Source organism: Candoia aspera, chromosome 13 (genome assembly GCF_035149785.1).
Source record: "Candoia aspera isolate rCanAsp1 chromosome 13, rCanAsp1.hap2, whole genome shotgun sequence".
Lineage (NCBI taxonomy): Eukaryota > Metazoa > Chordata > Lepidosauria > Squamata > Boidae > Candoia > Candoia aspera.
The window spans coordinates 8,497,456-8,520,974 of record NC_086165.1 but is presented as its reverse complement, the minus strand read 5'-3'; the positions used below and the strand labels follow the sequence as shown (position 1 = coordinate 8,520,974).

At 45.8% G+C, this 23,519-nt stretch overlaps 1 protein-coding gene across 1 annotated transcript; it reads right to left on the bottom strand.

Annotated features, from left to right (window-relative positions):
* Positions 1–766: 766 nt before the first annotated feature.
* Positions 767–23,316, bottom strand: GLDN (gliomedin). The gene is made up of 10 exons (XM_063314357.1): positions 22,933–23,316; positions 16,700–16,751; positions 15,433–15,450; positions 14,737–14,835; positions 11,597–11,743; positions 10,549–10,665; positions 6,023–6,106; positions 5,815–5,940; positions 4,448–4,598; positions 767–1,432 (listed from the first exon to the last, which is right to left on the bottom strand). The coding sequence occupies exons 1-10, from the start codon at positions 23,314–23,316 to the stop codon at positions 919–921; spliced, it is 1,692 nt and encodes a 563-aa protein (XP_063170427.1). The 3' UTR covers positions 767–918.
* Between the last annotated feature and the right edge of the window lie 203 nt (positions 23,317–23,519).

Sequence of the window (23,519 nt, the reverse complement as noted above, 5' to 3'; positions counted from 1 at the left end):
GCTCTTTCTCAAGAAGGCTTATTCACTGAGAGAGTGAGCTTCTTTTGGCAAAAACAGGATTTAAGACAACTAACCACAAGCTAAAACCTGAACTGTAATCACACAGCGACAACATATGAATTAAAATGCATCAAATGCAGAACAACAGACAACTAGTTAGATGCAGACATGCCATCATAAATACCAAAAGCCTGCCTAGATTTAAAAAAAGCCATCATTGTCTGCCAATGGAAAGGCTATAGGAAGGAAATGCCTTATATTGGATGTGAGGAACTGATGGGGCAGGAGCGTGACACCCATCAGAGATCAGCACTCAATTCCTAGATCTGTCTTTCAATTGACGGGGGTGGGGGGGAGGTGTCCTCTGGTTTGTCTATTTCAAGCTGCAGTTTGATGCCTTCATCCAGTCCATCCAACAGTCATTCAGAACAGCTTTCTGCTAAACTGTGAGTTTAAAACCACTCTTTTTAGACCAAGAATCATGCTTGGTCTTCGAGTGGCATGCCTGAAATTACCGCTAACAAAATAGCGGGACCAGGACCAAAATCTCAAGTAGATTCCATTTAGATTTATACATAAAATATAGTTAATAGGATGATTCTCCAGGCAGGTGGTGGATTATTTTCCCCTTCTGTTTCATCAGAAGGTTAAATTGGTAACACTTTCTGGAAGACTTAAGAAGGCCAGCAGCACCCAGAGTGTGCTGGGAGCTGCCCCAACCTTGAAAGCTCTGGCAGTGGTCCTCAGATCTAACTACTCTCAGTTGTAATTTGCCCAATCTGTATCCTGATACACTCATTGTTCGTCTCTCTCTGATCAGGAGATGGGAATCAGAAGAGCAATTCTGAAAACAGGACATCCTACTTTACTGTAGAGTTGGATGACCCTGTGGCTGTCCCCTCTTAATGCTAGGTGTGTTCAGATGAGAAAGTGGACAGGGTACTGTATCAGAAACCCATGTTCCCAGGTATGTAGATGCTTATTCAACCAGTTGTAGGACAGCATGGCCAACACAGGCACAAAGGTTGCATTTGAGGCTGGAGACGCTTTCTGCTCAAAGCCTTCCAGGGAGAGGGACAGTTTCAGCTCAAAGCGGGCGTCAAGCTGCTTCTCTCGCAAGAGGTCAAAAGCAAATGCCACATGCATGTGGTTCTTATCAGTGATATAGAGCACCCCACAGGCAATGAAGGCATTGCCAGCCTTGGGCTGCGGGTAGGTGGTGTTGATGTGCCGCAGCACGGAATATGTCTCCTCCTCAACTTCAGCCACCATGATGTGTTCATCAGGCCGGGAAAGGTACATCACCCAGAGTCCATTTTCATCCACCGCAACACTGAAGTATGACTTGGAAGTACTGAAAAGATACATGCGCTCATAGTACCAGGAGTTCTCAATGGTCAGTGCTTTGGGTACCCCCGTCTCAAAGTCATACCTGCAATGAACATTGGGGAAAAGAGCTAAGAACAATGACCCAGGACGATAGGATACCACACTGGTTTTAAAAACCAATGAAAAACAACAAATGCACCTCTCACAAATCCCTATTTTCTTTAGATGTACAGTAAGTGAAGAGCATTAATGAACCAAAATCTGTTTGTTTTGTTTTTCATAGAATCTTAGTAAGAAAGATCTTACAGGTCATCTAATAAAAGTTTTTGGCAATGTCCAGGTGTGTATGGACTTCAGCTCCCAGGATTCCACAGCCCGCATGGCCATTGATGAGAATTCTGGGAGTTGAAGTCCACACACCTGGAAGTTGCCATGGTTGGGAAACACACAGATCCCACAGTGCGCAAGAGTTCAGCATGTGACTCCTAATATTTTCTGTGAAACTCAGTGGGCTCATGGCCATACAGGAAGATGAAGGAAGCATAATACTCATCTTTAAAAAGAGATGAACATAAAATACCTGTGAATAATTTTCCATACATGCTAAAACTTGGAACCACTGAAAAATTCTTCTCTGTCTTGTCCTGTCCCTCTGTACCCCATCTTCCTTGAAATCATTGGGCAGCCCACAAACCAGCATCAGCACTCATGTTCTTGCCATGCTTCAGGGAAATGCCTCTGCCCCACATTTCTGATGCCCTTGTGATATAGCCTTGGGAAATAACAAGTATCCTAAGAGCTGCCATTATTGTTGCCCTTGAGAAAAGTATCTCCCCGAAGGTCTTCAGACCACTACATGGGGGAAAAGAAAGTATCTGCAGGACTGGGTTGGCTGGATTGGCAACTTCCAAGTCCTGTGAAATAGTCAAGAAGTAGAAATACTAGCTCCTTCTATGCAACTCCTGACTGTCACAGGAGGTGGCAAGTCACATCCTCTCAAAACTGTTAACCATGCCCTTTTCTTAGCGATTCTTGAAATTTTTCCATGCTTGGAGACCTGCAAGCCACAAAACACCATCCATATGATACTCAGCTGGCATTTGGCTGCACTATTTTAGGGAGTCTTGCAAGCCTGGGCCTCATTTCAAGAGACAATCACATCAGAACATTCCGAGGGGAGACGCTCTTACAGAGCAAACCGAACCTGCTATTTAGCTGGCTAAGAAAAGAAAAAAAGAAAAAGCAAGCAATGCCAAAGAAAGAAATCTTCGTGCATTTTTTTTTCCTACTTGAAAAGGTTTGGTTTTGAAATTTTCTTTCAAAGGAAAGGAAGATGGGAGGCAAAGTCTCCAGGGTGGGAGGCTGATATCATGGCCCTTATTTCCTGACAATACAATCCAGGTGTGTGGGTGAATATCCTGTTTGTCAATGCATTTATCCTCTTGCTGGCAGGCTCTCCCTCACTTCTCAAGCTTCTAATAAATCCCAAGGAAAAACATAATGAAGACATTCCTCCCAGGCAGCCTTTTCAGACTGGGCTCTGAGGGTAGCCAGGTGGCTTTTAGCATGATAGAAAGATGTATCACAATAAACTCCACCAGCTGAAGTATCTTTCCTTGCCCCAAACTGGAAAATCAGCTCAGAAACATCCTGAGAATCAGGTAAAAGAGAAAATGGTCCTTTCATGGAAGGGAGTTGAGAAATGGCAGGGGAGATTTTGGCTTGGCATTAAAAGCAACCAACTTGGAGGACAGCTAAACATCTGAAATAGAGTCAGCTCATTTGTTCTTCTGAAGAATGCAGATTCTATCCAAAGTTTCACCCATTTGCTCTTCTGTGCCTTCTGGCAGCTATTTTACAAGTCTGAGAAGACACCAGTCTTCAAATGTATCAAAATGACAGCAACCAAAACTTCCTGCTTCACATGAATCATTGACTGAAAGGTCCTGCCTGCGGCTTCTTCCATGGTCAACTGGAAACCCTTTCTAAGAGGGCCAGGGATAACTAAAACATCTTGCTAAATAATCAAGTCTGCCTTTTAACAGACCAAATTAGGCTCTCAGGACCCTCCTTCATTTCTCTGCTAGGGCCCCCTTCTCCAAGGAGAGAGACCTAGGAGCGACCCACACCTGCTTTCAAACTGGGCGATGTTGTCCTTGGCTCACACATCAAAAAGCAGGGAAGTAGGAAACTACTCATGTTTTGCACCTGAGACCTTGTGAGCCAGAAGCACTGAAGCCAGAGCAAATGAGCTGTCCCAGCTCCCACACAATTGCACACAGATGGACCAGCCCTGCTTGCTACATGGAGCTTTGAATCAACTGTAGAATGTCAACCCAACATTAAACGAAGGGATGGATCCTTGGCAGCTATGGGATGAGGGGCATGTTAGAGCAAAGGGCATTCTTCTGGCTAAGCAAATGTACTTTTAAGTAGAGAGACAGATGGATCCATGGTAGTGACAGATGGGTTCTCGGCACAACCCAAATGATTCTGGCACCTGGAATCTAAACACAACCTCTGGAAGGAAATCCATAGGTTATGTACATCAGGCCCAGGCGTGAGCACTTGAAAAAGGGGGAAGAAGACTGTTTTGAATCATTTTTCCATTTAGTCTCAACAGACTTCCAGGTTCTGATGCATCTTCAGTTTCTGCAGAGGAGGAAGCAATAATACTACACAAGCACATGGTTTTTCAGTGGACAATGAGACACAGAATCACAAAGCTAGAAATGACCTCTTGAAGGCCACACAGTCCAAGAATAGGAACAGGAGAAGCTGCCTCACAGTGGGTCTGATCAAGACTCCATTCAGCCCAATATTGCCCACACAGACCAGCAGCACCTCCCCAAGGTTTCCAGGCAAGTGTTTTACCTGGAAATGCTGGGAGATGATGCAGGGATCATTTGCATGCAAACAAGTACTTTATCGCGCAGAAATCCCACTGCTAGGATATCCCTGAATGAGACAGTCATATGAGCATCCCCAACCAGGTGGCACAACAGACTCACCAGTTGAACATTTGCCAGCGCTTAAACAATGCTTTAGCACTAGCTCTTGGCTCTTCCAGAGAGCCTCTCTTACCTTATGTGATGGTCAAGCTACCACTGCTACTTACTTCACAACAATGTTGCGTCCCACCCGCTGGTAGTATAGAGCATTATTATAGATGGTGTGGCCACATCCATAATATGGCCAAGGGAGTTCAATGGTGGTGTAGTTGCCATTCCACAATGCACTGAGGTCCTGGTACTCCTTGATTATGTGTCCTGTTCACATAAAGTGTAGTGGTTGAGTAGCTGCTCACTGAAATCCCTAGGCTTTTCTAAGCCAATGCAGTGTAGCAGTTAAGACGTTGGTCTACCCTAGACCTAGGAAGGCCCAACTTCAAGTTCACCTTCAGCTGATCTAATGTCATGTGGGAATGGCCTTGGGAGACAGCAAGAAGTGCCACAGCCAGGGGAACAGTCTGATAAAGTATATTTAGCTCATCTGGGCATGCCTTCTGTCTGGACTACCACATAAGGCTGATAGCTGCAGAAACTCACTGGGCGACTTGTGGTCAAGTCAATCTCACACAGCCCAGCCTACCTTGCAAGTTGATTGTTACAGAAATAAAAATGAAGGGCAATCACTATACAAGTAATCTTGAGCTCTTGTGGGAAAGGCAGGATATAAATCTGTCAATATATACATAGCTCACCTATCAGGATTAAGCAGCTGATGCACATTTTCACATTGGCTAGTTTCACATATCGTATAAAGCTATGATTTGTCAAATAAGCCACCGTTGGCAGTATTTATGCCACACCAGAGATGTGTAATTCTGGCAGTATATAAATAATAAATGCTAAACCATAGATCATGGTTTATAAATCCCAATGGGGAGGTTTATCCATTATGATTAACCTTCTTGAATAAGTCATGACAGGTTGAGTTCATGCAACATGCTAAGTCATAAATCATAGTTTACAAGCCTCAGTGGGGGGACTCACTCAATATTTTAAGACAAAAACCAGATTATGGCTTAGAGCGATGCATGAGCCTAGTCAGAGAATGCAAAGGGGGAAACTAAGCATTAGATCTATGGCTTAGAGCCACACCTGGAAAATGTAACTATTTTTTACTTTCTAGGGCAGTGTTTCTCAGCCTTGGCAACTTGAAAATGTGTGGACTTCAACTCCCAGAATTCCTCAGCCAGCATGGCTAGCTGGAGAATTCTGGGAGTTGAAGTCCAAACATCTGCAAGTTGCCCAGGTTGAGAAACACTGTTCTAGGGACAGGAGTATCAATGAATCTGGGCAACATCTGCACTGTCCTGTTTCCACACTCATTAAGAACGTTTCCTTTTTAAAAGCATATTTTAAATGCCTGGGTTTTGGAAATAAAAAGAGCTGTGTATTCCTAACATGATTTCCGAGCAGCCATTCTGAGAGCATAACTGGATATCCGATTTACAGTACTGAGCAGGGATCCCAAGCTTACCTGTAAAATGCTCAGCGATCCAAATCTTTTCATTGCTGCGGTTTCCGAGATCCATCATCCACGCGCCATAACTCTGCCTCAGTTTGATGATCTCCTCAGGGCTTCCAATAGAGTCAATCTTGTTTTCTAACAGGGAGAAAAGAGTTGGCACAAGAGGCAGGATTCGGCAAGCCCAAAAAACATTCAAGGAGGGTTTAGAGTGAATTACCGGGTTTTCTGCGCTGATAGAGATGTGCTTTTTCTTTCACTTTCCCTGCCAGAGTATCATCATTTGGAATACTACATGCCTCCCCTAAAATGGTGAGCAGGAGAGAAAGACAGAGATTGCAGCTGAACTTTTCAAAGAAAGGCATCGCTTCATGATGATAAAAAAAGACATTTTTTTGAAATGATTATATTCATTTAAAATGTTTTTTCTACCCCCACCTTTCAGGTTTAAGAGCTTGACAGTTCATAGCATAGTGCACAACCCATGCCCCTCAGCTCCTTATGGGGCCCCCACAAAACCCCCAGAGCAGGGAAGGCCAACCTTTCCAGCCTTTTGCAGTGGCTAGAGATACAGGAGAGTGGGGGTCTTCTGAAGCATGCCCACTCAAAACTCCAGTGTGGGAAATATTTATTCCCCCCACAAACCCCCCAGTCTTGCACTCAGTGTCTTCTTGCTTTGCTTACCCCATCTTCTATTTTCACTTTGTTCCTTCTCAATACCCAGTTTTCAGATTGTCTTTTTGAAATAAAGACCAATCAGAGCACTTTGGCACAAAGCAAATCAGGCAGCACACAAATCAAAAGACCTGTTTTGAGAAGTTCCATTTGTTGATCACTGTTAATTGCTGATGGTAGTCTATCTAATTCCCTTTTATACCATCCATTATCACATCCATACTGGCAGATGATCCAGTGAATGAATTCCAGGTTCCAACCTCACGTGGGGCCAAATCTCAGCTACCACCATTGGCTTGAGGGCCACATCTGACTTTGCCTAGCATAAGGGCTACACTCCAGTGAGGCCCAGACATGTTTTGAGGGGTATTTAGGGGTTCGGGGGTGCCTTAAGCTTCTGGTCTGGATGCCAAGGCTTATGGGCTGTATTCCCACAATATGCAAAGCCAATAGTGTCTCAGCCCATAATCCAAAGGTTAGGGGCTCCTGTTCACTTTCCCACTGTATGTGAGAACTTCTTTTTCCCGCTCATCAGTTTCATTGCACAACCCAAGCAACTTGTGCTTGCGGGGGGGTGGGGTGACATTTCTCTTGAGCCACTTTCCCTAGTTCCTTTTCTTAGGAGGGCAAACAGCATCCTTTAAACCAACATTTTTATCTTTTCATGTGGAAGAGTCAAGGCCCAAACTAGCATTCCCGCTGAAGACAAGAACAGGATTTGTGACTGGCCATAACCTTTAACGAAAAGAAAGTCTAAGGCCGCCCGTGTTTCCGTTGGAACTCCTCCAAGACCTAGAGATCGCTTTGTGAGATAGCCTGTGCCATCTGTCTCAAACCAGAAGCAAGCTTCACGCTTAGATAAGCTTCCCACCCCCATCCCCACACCACACACTGCCTCAAGTTCAGGGTGAAGAAGCAGTATTGTTTCAAGCAAGCCTCCGTGAATCCCACCGCAGCCACTTCACACAGCACACAGCATTCTCTCCTTGTCAAGGAGCAGAACAGCCTGCAGATACGGAGTTCTTGTGTGCTGGAATCCCTGCTTCTGCAGAAGAACATTGTCAAGTAGTCCCCTTCTCACAAAGCTTGCTTAGGTGCTGCGAGTTTGCTCTAAGTATCAGCTCTTGTACTACTTTCCAGGCCTACCCTTGATTCCCCACCAAAGCAGTTCTTCAGCCAAAAGGGAGGGGAAAGCAAGGTGTTGCTGCATCTGGTTCTGGGTTCTCACATAGCATTCTTTCAATCTCAGAAGTGATGCTAGAGCAACAGTCCAGCAAAGCTCTAGTGCCACTGCTCTACCCAGCTCAGATCATCAACCCCTTCAAAGTAAGAGAAAAGTTAGTTCATGCAATCGTAATCCTCTCACCTCCTATTTCTAGCCTTCCTTGCTCTCAGAACTTGATGGCTTCAGGCAAAAGAGGTAAAAGGAAGGACCAGGGAAGAGCTGCTTTGAACCAAGTCAGATCCTTCAACCACATCTCTTAGTAGCCCCACCTTGACAGCAGCTCTCTGAGAGTTCACCCCCAAAAATTGTCCAATCCCTCCTTGGAGATGTCAGGGCTGAACCTGAGAGCATTTACCCATCGAGTCTGAGCTGGACCATTGACTTACGGACCTTCTCTTCCATCAAATCAGGCTCTCCTGAGTTTCAAACCAAGGTTTTGTCCAGCTTGTCCCGAATACAAAACTCTGTGCTTTATCTCTCAGCTTATGGACTTAGAGATGGATTTAGGCATCACTCTGGGTTCATTTGAGCTCCCACAAACCAAGGCTTACCTTGCAAATGACTGCTCCCATCCCTAACCACCCCCCGATTATCTTCTCCTCGTCACATAAGATAAGACAGAAGCTAGACACAGCAGGAGATGAAACCAGTAGGGCGCCAGCTCCTATGGCGAGCTAATCAGGCAGCCCCCAAAATAGTACAAGGAGGAGAGGGTGAAAGCAAGATTCCTTCCAGCATCCTTGAAGTGGCACATTCTGTTCCAAGTGCTGGAAGAGGGCCATGTACCCACTTCACAGGCTCGTTACAAAGTAAGCAGGGTCTACCTTCAGAAAAAAGATGAAAAGGTGAGACCTATCAGAAATAGCAGAGCCAAACTGAGCTTCTTTGGGGGGGTGGGGGGGAGGAGGGGAGATACTTCACTGGAGCTACCTAAAGAATGATCCAGAAGTGGAAAGAGCAGGAGAACTTAGCCAAAGCTTAAAAGGAGACTGCAATTATGACAATAGCTCAAGAGGTCCATTTGCTCAGCAGCCTGACCTGAAGACAATGGTGTAATCCTGGAAGATTTGGGCAGGACAGGGGCTGGAAGAGGGACCATAAGCCTGTTGCATAACAGTCATTCCACTGGGACTGGAAAAGGGCTTCATCAGATAGCCTCATATCAATTCTCTCCCCTTTGCTCCAAGGTTCTCCTCTCTCATTGGCACCCACTCTTTCTCTTTTCATTTTCCTTGGTACCCAGCTGCTATCCTGGATCCCAAGAGCCAAATAACCCAACTCAAATAAACTCTGAACCTACTTGGATGAAGGGTGGGATATAAACAAGCAAAACCACTTAAAACTTGATAGTAGGCAGAGAAGTCATTATCTAGCAGGGGCAATAGTTTTGAGAGCCAGGAATCTCACCTCCAGTTTAGAGACCTTGGCCAATTACAGAAGACTGAGAATTAAGAACATGTCCTAACCAATGGGTCCTGGCACCTCATTTGGTTTGCCACTTTAGCAGCCAATCTTAGAGGGGGAGGAAAGGATTGTTCTCAGCTACCCAAAGGGTAGGTCTTATGAGTAAGCTACAGGAGGGAAGACTTGTGACATCCCAAAAACACTTTTGATGGTCAGAGCTTTTGGACAATGGCTTTGACTGCAGGGCTAGGGAGCTCTCCCTAACTAGGTCTTCAAGTCAAAATTAACCAGAGACTGGATCTCTTTTGCACCAGTGAATTTGCCAGATTCACCCACCTGTCAAGAAGCTATGGGGTAGGGATATAGATTCTTCACCCAAACACAAGCTTAAAAAGGGTTACATTTCTTGGACCAAGCTGAGGACCACCGAGGGAGTTTTTCATTTTTGTACAACCACAGAGGTTCCAGACCTCTGGGTGTAAACCTGAAAAGCATTTTTGTTGTTGTTGCCAAAAGCTTTGTCTCTACACAAGCCAGTGTTTTCTGCATCCTCCATACTGGCCAATCTTCCAGAGGATGTTCACCTGCTTATTTCTCCCCTCCAGCAAACATACACCAATTGCTAATTTGATTCCCATTCCAAGGTGTAAAGAAAAAGGTGGGGTAAGAGATAATCAATCACTCTTTGCAAAATACTGGAAAATAGAAAATTGGAGAGGGGGCATGTTTGAACATTGTCGACATCCATGAAGGGCTGCCGCGCCGAAGAGTGTGAAGGCAAGACAGTTTAAATTTCAGAAAGGTTCATCTGGATTGAAATGTTAGGGGGAAAAGTTCATGAAGAACTGCAAATATGAAACCAAACCCCAAAAGAGGAGGTGGATTTGCCCTCAAGCAGAGACTGGAGAACTGCCTGATGGGTCATATCTGACTTGTGTGTGTGTGTGTGCCTTGAGTCTGTTTTGACTCCTGGCAACTGCCTGGACGAGTCCCTGCAGTGTTCTCTGCAACATTTTCAGAAGGTGTTTGCCATTGCCTGCTTCCTAGGGCTGAGAGAGAGGGACTGGCCCAAGGTCACCCAGCTGGCTTCAAGCCTAAGGTGGGACTAGAACTCATGGTCTCCCAGTTCCTAGCCTGGTGCTTTAACCACTACACCAAACTGGCTCTCTGACTTGGCCCTGTGAAAAAGTTTGAATATGGTTGACATGTCATGCCTGGAACACCTGTTTCTCCCTCCCTTTCATCACTTCCCTCAAGGCTCTGGATTTTCAGCAAATAAAACTGGATTAAAAACTATGCATTTTCTAAAAAAGGCCTTCTATGCATCCAGTCCTGGCCACTATAGCAAAGACATCATCTGAAATCTGAATCAAAGACAAAGGGAAGAAAAGACAACCGAGAGAAGAAGCAGCAGATGGCCTGTAGGTGGCAGCTAGATTCACCTGTGCATTCAGTGTTGTAGATCTTCTCATCCTGGGACTTGGCTTTGCGCTTCCCTGGTGGTCCTGGAGGTCCCTGAGGCCCTGGAGGCCCTGGAGGACCAGGTTCACCTTTTTCACCTAGATGCATCAATCAAAAATGGTGAGAAAGAGTCACTCTTGCTGAGAGGTAGCTCAGCAAACTTTTGTAAGCTTTGCTTGTTGCTGTGATGGTTTCCTCTCCCTTCTCCCAGAATTTATCAGAACCCAAAATCAGTAGGAACACTGTGGCCAGCTGCACCACCATCAGGGCTGCTCCAGAGCATCCCTGATACCACAACAGTCACCTGAAAGCAGTAGACTCCAGGGCAGCACCAGAAAACCCCACCTTGTAAAGTTGGAAACTCCTGTCTGCACCTTAGCTACTTCCAAACTAGTTCTCAAAAGCCGTTTTTAACAAGCTGTAACAGCCTGCCCTGAGGAAGGATCATCTGAACCCCGCTCCCTAGCTCTGCTTTCCATGGAAAGGACAAGGAGATGGCAACAGGTTTTCACTCAGGACCAAAATCCCTGAGAACCTCATTCTGTGAGGTCAGCCTCCTGCTGCACTGCAGCCACTGCAAGAAAGTCCCATGGTGAAGAGCTAAGGGTAGCCAAGAATCTAGTACCTGCATTTCTTTCTTTCTTCCTCCTTCCCAAACCCTTTCCCTTTAATGATGTGCCTTTTTAACCACAAGCCCATTATTGCTGATCCCTCTCTTGGCTGGACAATGGGATTTAAATAAAAGGAGACAGGTTGTTTCAAGCAGATGCAACCTTCAGGACTGAGTGTTTAAGCACAGTGAGAAGGACCTTCTAGCATGTTTGTGTCCAGCCCATGCACATCCTCAAAGCATCTTGGCTAGCCACAATGGGGAACAAGCCTTCCCCACCCTGATGTCCTCCAGATGTGTTTCAATTACAAATCCTTTGAAGTCATTGTACCAATGCATCTGGAAGGCATCAACTTGCAAACAGCTGATTTCCAACTCCACCACCATTATGCTTTCTTTAGATCATAATTTCATCTTACCTTCCGAAACCAGTTCGTTGTTTGCCTCTCCTTTGTCACCCTTGGGCCCTCTGGAGCCCTTTTCACCTCGTCCCCCCTCTTTTCCAGGTAAGCCAATTTCACCAGGATCTCCTTTTTCGCCTTTCTCTCCAGGGTCGCCCTTTGATCCTGGAAAACACAGGAGAATCTTAAACGCCATGAGGAAAAGGCAGCAGAGGAGAAATGCAATCCAAAGGGTTGGAGGAGAGCTTCACACAGGTCCACAAAGAATATCTTAATTCAACCCATGGTGGTTTGTTTTTTTTTAATAGAAGAGAATCTCTGTAGCTCAGGGTTGAACTATGGAGTCCTTGGTGCTCTCTGAGTTTGGTTGTTGGCTTGCAGACTTTTCATTACCCAACTAGATAACGTTATCAGTGCCCATGAGTGTGGGGTTTGCTCCCTGTTTATATACAGTAGTTTGCCCTGCCAGTGTTACTGGGGGGTGGGGGGTGGCGTTCTCCTTGGAGAAACCACCTACCACCTTGGAGAAAACCACCAAGGAGAAAACCAGACCCCTACCAACACTGGCAGGGCAACCTACTGTATATAATCAGGGAGCCAACCCCATACTCACAAGCACTGATGACGTTATCTAGTTGGGTGATGAAAAGTCTGCAAGCCAACAACCAAGCTTAGAAAGCACCAAGGACTCCACAGTGGTTCCCCCACCCCACCCCACCCCGGGGAGTATTCATTTATTTTTTTGTTTGTTTATTTATGGTCAAGACCAAGTCACAAAATTTAAAAATACAGCACACCATTAATATATACATACATAACAATCCATATATACATAAACGGAAGAACCTCTTTAACAATTCAATGAATTAACAATTCCCTGAAGGCACCAAGCAGTTTCTATAGGCTAAGGCTACAAACAAAAAATTTGCTGCTGCCTTCAAAACACCTAGATATTGATCACTTAGTAAGAATACCTCAATCTCCTCATCATGAGGAGCACATATTCCTTATTCAACTTCTAATGCCATCACCAAATTAGAGCTAGGTTGCATCTCAATCAAGGCCCAGGCAAGATTATGTCGGCTGAGGTTCTGGGAAAAACAAATCATTTGAGGAGCCTCACTGGTACATCTCATTCCATCTGATGTACATCAGCCTACTCTGAAAAAACAAATAGACCAAGCTCTGAGACAGTGTGGACTGTCAATACCAGCCCTACTTGCTTTTGGCCTAGAAAAAACCCTGGTAGAACTGAAGCAGAGGGTATGGGATTTAGACATTCAGGTAGACAGAGCCAAATGTTCCCATCTCTCATACAGATGAATTGTTCTCTTCCCCTGGTCACTCCCCAATTATTTCTATAGGATTCTGTATGCTCCACATGGAAGGGTCTTCTCCTTAGCCCACATAGATGCTGTCTCTACTAGGGTAACAGCTGGTCAATATGCCAAACTTCCATATGAAGGTCAAGTATATATTTCCCCAACACAGAGGCTGAGTCTGTTTCACACATCCTTTTAAAGTGCCCACCATGCTCTTGTTGGCAATCAGAGCTAATACACCCACTCTTGAATCTGCGAGTATTTATTCTGTATCTCTAAAAAGGAAGGTAGTAAGGTTCAGATTCATCTGAACTTACAGGTCTAGTGAGGAAGGCAACGGCACACTTTCCATGCTCAGAGGAGCTTGCTGTTATGGTTGTTTCATACCTCCCAGGTCTGAATCCCCATACCAACCACAAATTCTCATCTCCATCCTAGGTTTTGGAATTGAAGCTTGATTCAGATTAAAACTCATCTGTACACTTATTTGTGTGCTACCACATCACCTCCAGCAAGGACTTTCTCAGAAGAATATAACAGGGATTCAAAGTTAGGGCTGGGCCAAAAAAAGGAAAAAGATTTGTATTGTTTTTCAGCCATTCTCAAACAAGGAGAATTAAAGGAAAAGAAAATGCAGGTGAAACCATCAAGGATGCTACATGGGTTTTGACACTTTTCCTAGTTACATAGCAGCTGATGGATACATATAAGGGTTCTACCTTTCATTGTACAATATGCTTTCCAGTGTTCTGCAACCTCCCTGACTTTCCCCATTTCAATCTAACAGCCTGCAGCCTCCCTGGCTTTTCACACCTCCATTCAACCCCAAAGGAAGCCATCAGGAGGTGACTCTTCCTAGGAGCTTTCTCAGATTTTGGACAGCCAAGGAGGCTTCACAAAGATGGAAAGATGTATCACGGGATCTCTTCCTTACAGTGGTCTGCAGCCTCCCTGGCTTCTCGCATATCCATTCAATCCAGTAAAGATATAAGGAAGGAAAGGTGCCAGCAGGCTTTTTCCAACTGGGAGCAGCCCAGGAGATTTCAGAGAGATGGAAATTCTCTCCAGCTGTTTATAGAAACTTTCAGGAAATTGAAAGAAGACTTCTGGTCCAGGATTAGTTTAAAAAATGACCTCAGAAACAATAAATGAATAAATACATACATAGTTATAAATAAATAAATAAATAAATAAATAAATACATAGTCGGCAGATTCAGGGGGCACGCCAATCAGGAGCACCCTGCTATTCTTCCAGGACAAGCCTCCCTCTTGAAATATCTCCCTTCCTGAGATGCACAGCCTAGTTTCCCAACAGAGCAAGAAAAAATGCAATGGAAGGGATGGGCTGTGCAGAGCCCAATGGCCTGTACAGTTTCAGACTGCTGAGGAGAGGGGAACCATCTGGGAATGCTCTCCAGAACAAATATATTCATTACATTAAAACAAACTGAATCTGTTGTGTTGGTTTTCTACTTGCAGGGAGTTTCAAAAAGTCATCCTGACCCCTTGAAGTTATCAGGGGCACAGTCTGGTTTTGGATCTCAACGCTGTAGTGCTTTTGTTCCCCTGGCTCAAGAGGGAGGGTCTGAATTCAAGTATCCTCCTTCAGCCTCCCACGGCACAGGCCTAGCTATGTCATTGAGCTTATCACTCCCCATGTGGAGGGTGCATTCAGCCTGCACATAGCCAATCCTTCCCCAGAACTCTGAGCTGGTACAGCCTCTGCAGGAGGACTGCACCAGATGCGATTTGCCTGAAGTTTGTCAATGGCTCCAAGGATTAAGCTGGAGCAGAGAAGATGGATCAGTTTCATAGCTCATGTTTGTGAATATACCTGTTTTCCCTCTTTTTCCCGGTTCACCCCTTTGTCCAGGAATACCGGGAGCACCATCGGATCCATTCAGACCTGGCAAGCCATCAATTCCAGGGGGACCTGATGAAGTCAAAGAATATTTTTCAGGGTTCTGCCCCTTCCCAACAGAAAATCAGACACTGAAAGACAGAAGGAGGTACTTCCATGCACAGGACCATGTTAGTCTTTCATAAATGATGGTCATCGGGGGAGGGGGAGGAGGGAAGTACCAATTTCTTCATTGCAACCAAGATCATCTGAACATGTTATTGGCCCCCAATGATTTGGTTTTTGTGTCAGGCTAAGTCATGGTTTCTTACATTGCATAAACTGGTACGATTCACATATACAGCACCTTAAACCATCAACCATGATTCAGATGTTGTAAGGGTTTGATCTGCACAAAACCAAAAGCAAGGGTAGTGGTTGTCAAACCCAGCCATGGTTCAATAACGTTATTCTTATTTTTGTTTCCATAGTTCTACCGGCATCCAGGGTGCATGCTGGAGTTCCAAGTGGCCAACTCTAGCGAATTTCCGATTGAAAATTCAGCAAAGGGGAAATAACAGAAGAATGAGAAAGGAAGTGAGAAAGCAGGATAAACAGAGGAGGGGTTCGATGCTTCTTTTTTTCAGTACGACCAAGACATGTGGAGCCAGAAAAGAAAACATTTACTACCTGGTAATCCTGGTGGACCTAAACAGAGAACAAAACAAAGAATTACAGATAAAGTCTAAGCGTAACTTAATACTCAACCAAGAATACAAGGCTTAGGAGTAGGACCATACCAACATCTTACAGAAAACAAGAAAAATATTTCAAACAGGCTCAAGAGCCATTTACACACTGGCTACATCTCACCTTCCCAAGCTAAGAACATCTCTTTTAACTGTCTTTCTTCAGAACTCTGTGCTCCCAACAGGGGAGTTTCAAAACAAAAAAGCTGGAAGTTAAAGAGCTCTCTTTCCCTGAGGTCAGTGCGTTGAAAGTCAATCTTTTAAAAGCAAGCAAGCAAGCAAACAGGCAGGCATCATCAAGCCCAAGACACACAACAAATTAAGCTGCATCAATTGCTCTTGGACAACCTTCATCCCGTCCTGAAATTCAAGTAAGGCTCTGCTAATTGGAGTATGTCAGCCTTACGAGGTAGTCCAGACAGGAAGCAGGCCCAGATGAACTAGTTCTACTTTATTGTAAGGTTACATTAACAGAATCTTGCAAGTCTGAAAGTGCTTTTCTCCTCCGTTGCCTTTGCAGCTCAAGAAACTACGGAGGGTCCCTTCTGAGATGTTTGCCACACCCACATTTCTTCTGCAGGCTCAGCTGCCTCTTATCTAACTGTTGCCTAGTCTGTGGCTCTTCCCTCTGTCTCCCAAGGTCATTCCCACATACCATTACAGACTAGGAAAGTCACATCATTACTTAACCCCAGCCAAAGTAACTCAGCAATTATGGAATGTGGGGTTCGGGTCCCCCTAAGAACTGCACTGGATCGTTATCTTGTAGCAAATACAAAACAAGATATTAGATCCACATGCCTTGGAGGGAAAGGGAAAAATACTGATCTTGATTAAATATATAACAAAAATTCATTATCCTGCCAAACTGCCTTCCAGGTTGAGTCAACGCAACACAGCATGTTTCATTCCCATCTCAGGTTCTCCAAATGCAATCAATCTGCTCGCGTAAGATGCTGAGCCCCAAGAAATAATCCCTATTATGGCCTAATGGGATGGGCTGGTTCACGCATGTGAAAGCAAAGATTGGGTTCCCACCACAAGCTTGTCTAGTCCAACAGGTTGTGCAAACCCAGCCTGTGCTTCATTTTTAACCATGAGTCTTTCTAAACTGTAAATAGGCACACAAAGAGATCAGGATGGGGCACGACACACATAAAAGGAACATTAAAACCTTCCTCAGAGACCACCATCCTCCACCACCTTACCTGTTAAACACACTCCTTTTGTGCTGTTGCACAACTCAAGCATTACCCGGACCTAAAATGGTAAGATATTCCAAAAGTTACCTGCAATGCATGGGATTTGTAATTTGCACAGAAATTTGAGAGAATTTCAATTTCAATCCAAATCTGAATTCCCAGCATCCAAATCCATTTAACAGTTGTAAATCTGTGCTTGTAATCTTGGGGCCCCATGAGGCTTTTTGAAATCCTATTTTGTACCTTTGGGGTGATGAAAGAAAAGGGTATAAATAAAATAGAGTAACTCTCAGGCTAGAGCGCTGTTCGTACTTCCAGCAGAAAATTCCAGCTTGGAAGGACCCATGCCCACACGTAAGGCAGTTTCATCTTAATTTTAATTCCTAGCAAGCAAGACTTAAGACTCTTCTGAGCCTAAGGCTCTGGGAGGTTCTGATTGTAAAGCTTTGGCATCATGCTGGCAAAGAGGGAAAAAACGTTTCTAAAATCCTACTTTTCTTTTAATTCATGGCCAATTAATAATGATGAGTCCAGGCCTTTTGGAGGGGAAAGGGCACTGCTCTTTGTACAGACAATATTGCTTACACTGAGAGAAAATGCAATGTCCCAAATGAGGACAAACAGGGCCCATGTTCCAAGATGAGAGCCAGACTAACTTTCAAAGTAAGGCCACAGGTTGACCTTATCCTGTAAGGCCATGGTAGAGAGAACAGGCAAAGAAAGAAAGATTGTTTTAAAACCAGTCATCATGATGATTAGGGACAATCCGCTTCTCATACTTCGCCCACTTCAAAAATATGTGCTGGAGTAAAATCCTGTCAACTCTCCCGTGTTGTGACTTACGGTGTTGTGGCTGGGAGCATGGTATTTTGTACACTCCAACCTAACCCCTTCTTTGCTGCTGCAAGCTTGCAACCTAGCGAGGAGCAGTAGAACAGAGGTCCCTAACATTCATCTGTAGAGCCACAAGGAGTTCTGCTAGAAACCACGGAAGGCTGCTGCATCTCACTCAAGGGGTGCATCCCTTCTTGGCATTTCAACAGAGGTATCTTGAGGCAGAAAAGTAACACTTCTCACATCAATGGTTCTTGGAGAAAGGCCTCCCCAAAGATCTGAATACATAAGCAAAATGGTATGAAAGGGCAGTGGTCCTTCAAATAGCTGGACCTCAAGCTGTATTTAAGAGATCATCATCAATAACTTGAACAGGACTCAGTAGCATTCCTTCAGAATGAGTACAAAGGAACTCCTCCAGAAATTAATATAATGGAACCACATAGACCAGCCTTATCCAGCAGGGGTGCCTCTACATGTGTGGACTTCAACTGCCAGAATTCTCCAGCCACAACCTCACCTGATTCAGGTAACATTGAGAAACACCATTGGGTGTCCTCAATGTATTGAGGATACCCTGGTTTGAATTCAAGGGTGACCTCAACCAGCAGATTCATCTCAGTCAGGAATGCATAACACGCTTTCTCGGGATCACCTCAACCCCCCTTGCACCCAAAACTTGGATGTACCTCTTAGACCCTTTCAAAAGATGCTGCCAGTGGTACCCGAATAGGACCGCATGAGGTCATGAACATACAAGGTGCAATCATATGAACTGCCTTTAACTACTGAGTTGCAAGGGAACTGAAAATTAAATCAAAGCTGATCTAGCCCTTCACCCACTTCTTTGTCCTGTCTCTGCTCACTTTTGGGTGTGGCCTTAGGTGTAGCCTTCAAAGGCCAAAGATGGACTTGAGCTTGAAAAAGTTGTCCATCTCCATATAGATGTCCCAGAATGGAAGCTTGCAGGATCATACAGCTGCAAGGCTATGCAACTAAGGGGGTATCCATCTGCAAGCAACAGGTAAGAATGGAATATTAGCTCCCTTGGCCTCCTATTCTCAGCCCACTGAGAAGACAATATGCTATGATTGAGAAAATCAAAACTGGCTGAAAGATTAGGAGAAAAAAGCAGTGGGGTCGTGGTCCTCTTCTCTCTCCTTCAATATTGGCCATTCACTGAGAGCCCGGACCTGTTTCAGAATCTCAGACTGTGGGTGGCTTAGAAAAAACAATGGTGCATTAGCAGGCTTGATTCAGTGAATAAGAAAAATGAATGGAGGTAGCGTGGGTGAACACTGAATCCTGAATGTCCACAAAAGTGTTCCTTCTGCATTGCACCCTGGGCTTTTCGCTTTATCCACAATGGTTAATCATTCCAATTTCATTTTTTGTTTCGTGTTCCACCATCATCCAATCCCAAGGCATGCCTGATTGTGAAGATAGGGACACCCTTTGCCCCAAAATGTTTGTTGCCTTTCCTCCACAAACAGCCAAGCCTTTGTTTCTAAAGAGAGACTAATTGCCCACTTTTTGCACCCAAAAAAAGATGATGAGGAAGCTGTGCTATGAGTCATTAAGAGAAAAAGCAAAAAGAGGGAGGTAGAAATTGCATCGTCTGATGTTACTTTGGCAGAGACAACCAGGCCAGGACAAGAAAAGGCCACCAATTTTTGCTTGTTCAGATATTTATCTCTGTACTAAGTTCCAGCCACAAAACTAACACACCGCTATTGAAAACACAAGAAAAGAGGCAATACAGAAAATGGGAGAGGGTCTTCCAGCATGCTTCACCCTATGATGCCATTGCTCTGTGATAAGGCAGTCCATAGAAGCTAAAACGTGCAAAACTTGAAACAGGATTGTAAGGGAAATCTCTGAGCCAAGCTCAACTTGTGGCCTGAATAGACTCATCCATGTAGGTTGCTTAGTAACGATGTGGAAGACAGGTACCACTGCCTATCATCATCATCATCATCACCATCCATAACAACATGAAACCACAGCTTCCAGTTCTTTAGCAGGTGTTGGCTTTCATTCGCATGGAGTTCTTCCCAAGAACCTAGAATGTCATAATGCAGCCTTTCTCAACCTTTTGACCCTGGAGGAACCCTGGAAATATTTTTGGGCCTCGGGGAACCCCTGCACATGCAGGCTCAAATAAAGGCCAGAAGTTACAAAATTATTCTATTTGTTTCATGGGTAGGCCTGTTTATATGCATTAACGGTCTTCTTAAGCTAAAAATGAAGAATGAAACTTACTCTTTAATGTGAAGTTGCCCAAATTTGAAATATATTTTTAAATAAATTGTGATCTCCCAGGGAACCCCTAGTGAACTCTCACGGAACCCGAGGGTGCCACGAACCCTGGTTGAGAACCCTGTCGTAATGCATTGGCATAGTATATGTGCAGATCCCAGCAGTGTGGCCTTTTGTAACTGACAGATGGAAGTTTTGTGTCATGAGTAAGGATGGCGAGCAGGGGGCTCTCACCCAGACTGTCAAGCGCATGCGTAGCACTGAGGAACTGTTCAGCCATTCAAAGAGACACAGATCGGGACCGCCTTAACCTTTGGGGTTTATATGGCTGGGTTTTCCCACGCTTTCTCAGTTTGTTAGGATTCTTGTTAAGTACTACTAATAAATATTAGAGACCAAGTCCTCGCCTCAGTGTGTTTCCTGGTAATCAGGACATTTTGTCAATGCACAGATTTTCTAAGTGCCATCTGAGGCTTTTTGGTATGGCACTCAGTGTGCCAATAACCACTAGGACCACCATGGCCAATTTATGCCATATTTTTTCAACTTGGATTTTCAGATCTTGATATCTTGTGATGTTCTACTACCCCCTGGTATTCCCGCATCAGTTATCCACCCTTCCTTTAACTGTGGCTGAATATGGTGCATTATGCACCAAGACATTATAGTTGTATTTGGAAATCCCACAATATTTTAACCTGCTCATTTTTTACTACTTTTTCAACTATATTATTATTTCTCAGATGATCCATCAGCTCTATGATTTCCTAGAAGTCTCCCATCCAACTACTAGCCAGGTCCAATCCTGCTTAGCTTTTGGGAAATCAGCCAAGCTCAGCTAGGTGCTGTGTTTAAATCCTCAGCATGAAGCTTACTGAGTTGTCTACATCATGGGGTTATTAGAAAGATAAAAAAAGCAGGTGGAGGAAAATCACAGGACACTGTCAGGGGCAGATTAATTCAGACAACTATTGATTAGTTAACACAGATCAGACAAACTGGTGTCCTCCTTGAGATGGAGATGTCAGGCATCAAATGCTGGACTTTCTGTGCAGAAGTCATCAGTGAGTCCTTTGAATAGCCCAGGGCACCAGAAGTGTTAGTATATTAGTAGTACGATACAGATAGGCAATAGATTAATTGATTGGCCGATTGATGATTATGTGCCATCAAGTCGTCGTTGACTCTTAGCAACCACATAGATAGATTTTCTCCATGATGACCTGTCCCTAACGTGGTCCTTCAGCTCTTCCAGTGGTGCCCCCATCACCACTGTAACTAGTCCATCCCCCTTGCTGCTGGTCGTCCTCTGCTCCTCTTTCCTTCCACCTTTCCCAGCAGTAGAGCCTTCTCCAGAGAGCTGGGTCTTTGTGTAATGTGTCCAAAGTAGGACAATTTGAGCCCGTTTATCTGTCTCTCAAGTGAGCTACCGCTGTCTTGAACAATCATTGCTGACAGTTTTCGAAGCAGATGGCATTGATTACTTATTGATGATTGATTACTTACAGGTTCCTTATGATTTCCCTTTGGGATGCCAGCTAACTTACAGGAACATTGACACTAATGATCTATCACAAAGCCAAACTGGAGGAAAAGAACATACTGACCATGTTCTTTAAAGCAATACTGGAAACTAGCGTCTTGTACTGAACTTCAACAGGAAACTGTTCTGCCAGCATAGAACAACCAGTCCTGAGCAAGTGTTGTCAAGTGTGGCCAGACCATCACCTGGACAATCAGTCTAGCTATTGTTATACAGAGCACTGCAGCATCTTCCACCCATCTTTTGAGGCACTTTTCCAACCACTTCCTGCCTAGCCCACCTAAAATTCAGCAGCCTCCCACAGCAAGAAGAAGGGCACAGAAAGGAAAAGAAGAAGGCTGGTGAAGTTCCAGTGGTGTAAAGCCACTGCTTATGCTGGCAAGAGGTTGGAAGGAATCATTTAAATTAGCGTTTCTCAAGCTCAGCCGCTTTAAGATGGGTGGACTTCAACTCCCAGAATTCCCCAGCCAGCAAGCTGGCTGGGGAATTCTGGGAGTTGAAGTCCACCCATCTTAAAGCGGCTGAGCTTGAGAAACACTGATCTACATCAACCCCAATACTGAGATAGGGGAAGCGGTTTTGATAGGGGAAGATACTCCTGCCACATCCATCAGATGCAAGAGCATTTCTACTCAAGGTCACCTCTGCAGAGAGGGAAGAAGAAAAGCTCCAGGAACTCAGCTGGACTCTTCCCACAGCCACTGCCAGGCGCTGCCCCGCGGAGGAGGGTTCTAACAGCATCTTTGTTTTTAAATCACAGTGAGGGCATTTTTAATTTCGAGCAGTTTGCCCTGCTGGGGTGGTTCTCTTGAGAAGCAAGATAGAAAAGATAGCCATCAGTAGGGCTGCACAGCTTTGAATTTCACCAAGGTGCTCAAATCATTTTCGGTCTATCGTTTCACCATGCACGGCATGTCATCCTCAGACAGAGGCTCCAACCACTGCAGGGTGGCAGATATTCAACAGGTGCAGCACAGGATTGTTCAGCCGAAGGAAGAAAGCCACACTCCATGCTCCTCTCCCTTTAAGAGCAGCATGGAAGGGGAAGGCATGGCCTCCATTCCAATGTGGATCGCCTCCAGGCACTAAGGAGGGCATTTTCTTTAACAGCATGGGAGGGAAGTCAATGGGCGGCCCTTGCCTTTTTCCAGGATGCTTTTCAGTCTAATCCTGGGCTCTCCTGGTGGTCTCCCATCCAAGTCATAACCAGATCTTAGTTTTTTCAAGACAGCCAAAGTTGGCCAGGTGCTGCCATGGTCTGGGAAGAGGTATCCCCTGTTGGGTTTCTGAAGCTGGTCAAGGCACCAAAGCCTTCTCATCAGTTCAGAAACAGCCACTTTAAACTTTGGGCAAGTTCAGTTGGGCAACTTTGGAATCAGACCCAGAGCTGCTGCTGTTGCCCTCCAGATGCCCTAAGCAATTCCCCCCATCCCCACTCAACAGAGGGCAGGGTTGGCAACTGTCACCCACCCCCCAGCCCCGGAAGATGCAAAGTTAAAGGAAAACCGCCCTCCCAGCTCTGGGCCCCACTTGCGCACCCAGGAACAAGCGCTGCCCCCCCCCCCGCGCAAAAAAAGCCCATGACTTCCCCAGAGCACCCTACCGGCACCATCGAGTAGGTCATCATCATGAGCATCTCCTCGCTCTCGGCGCGGATGTGACCCTTGGCGAGACCACGCCGTCGCTGGTGGCTCCGCTTGGCCCGGCCGGCGGGGGCCGCGGCTGCCGTGACCGCGCCGTCCGCTGGGGCGGTGGGCGCCAGGAAAGCCCGGAGCGCGCTCGCCTGCCCCGCGGGCGGCGGCGGCGGCGGCGGCCCCCGCAGCTGCCTCGCCTCCTCCTGCAGCTCCCGCAGCGCCGCGCTCAGCTCCTGCCACTGGCCCAGCAGGAAGAGCGTGCCCACGGCGCTCAGCGCGGAGAGCAGCCCGGCCGCGGCCAGCGCACAGCGCAGCGCCCGGCCAGCGCCGCCGCCGCCTCCCTGGCCCTGCATCGCGGCCTCTTTGCCCCGGGCGCCGGCCGGGCGAGGCTGTGCGCGTCCCGGGGCGGGGAAGCTCCGCCGGCTCGGCCCCGGGGCGGCTCTTACGGCCCGTGGGCGGCTGACTCACCCGCGCGCCAGGCGGACCGGCGGGCGGAAGGGGACGCGAGCCGCTCCGGCCCGGGCAGCGCGGGGCTGGAGGCCGGCAGGGAGCGGGG

Coding starts and splice junctions, on each gene's coding strand:
- GLDN (XM_063314357.1), bottom strand. CDS start 23,316: ATGCAGGGCCAGGGAGGCGGCGGCGGCGCTGGCCGGGCGCTGCGCTGT. Junction 11,744..14,736: donor GGGAAAAAGAGGGAAAACAG/GTATATTCACAA, acceptor TGTGTTTTCCAG/GATCAAAGGGCGACCCTGGA. Junction 10,666..11,596: donor CAACGAACTGGTTTCGGAAG/GTAAGATGAAAT, acceptor TGATGCATCTAG/GTGAAAAAGGTGAACCTGGT.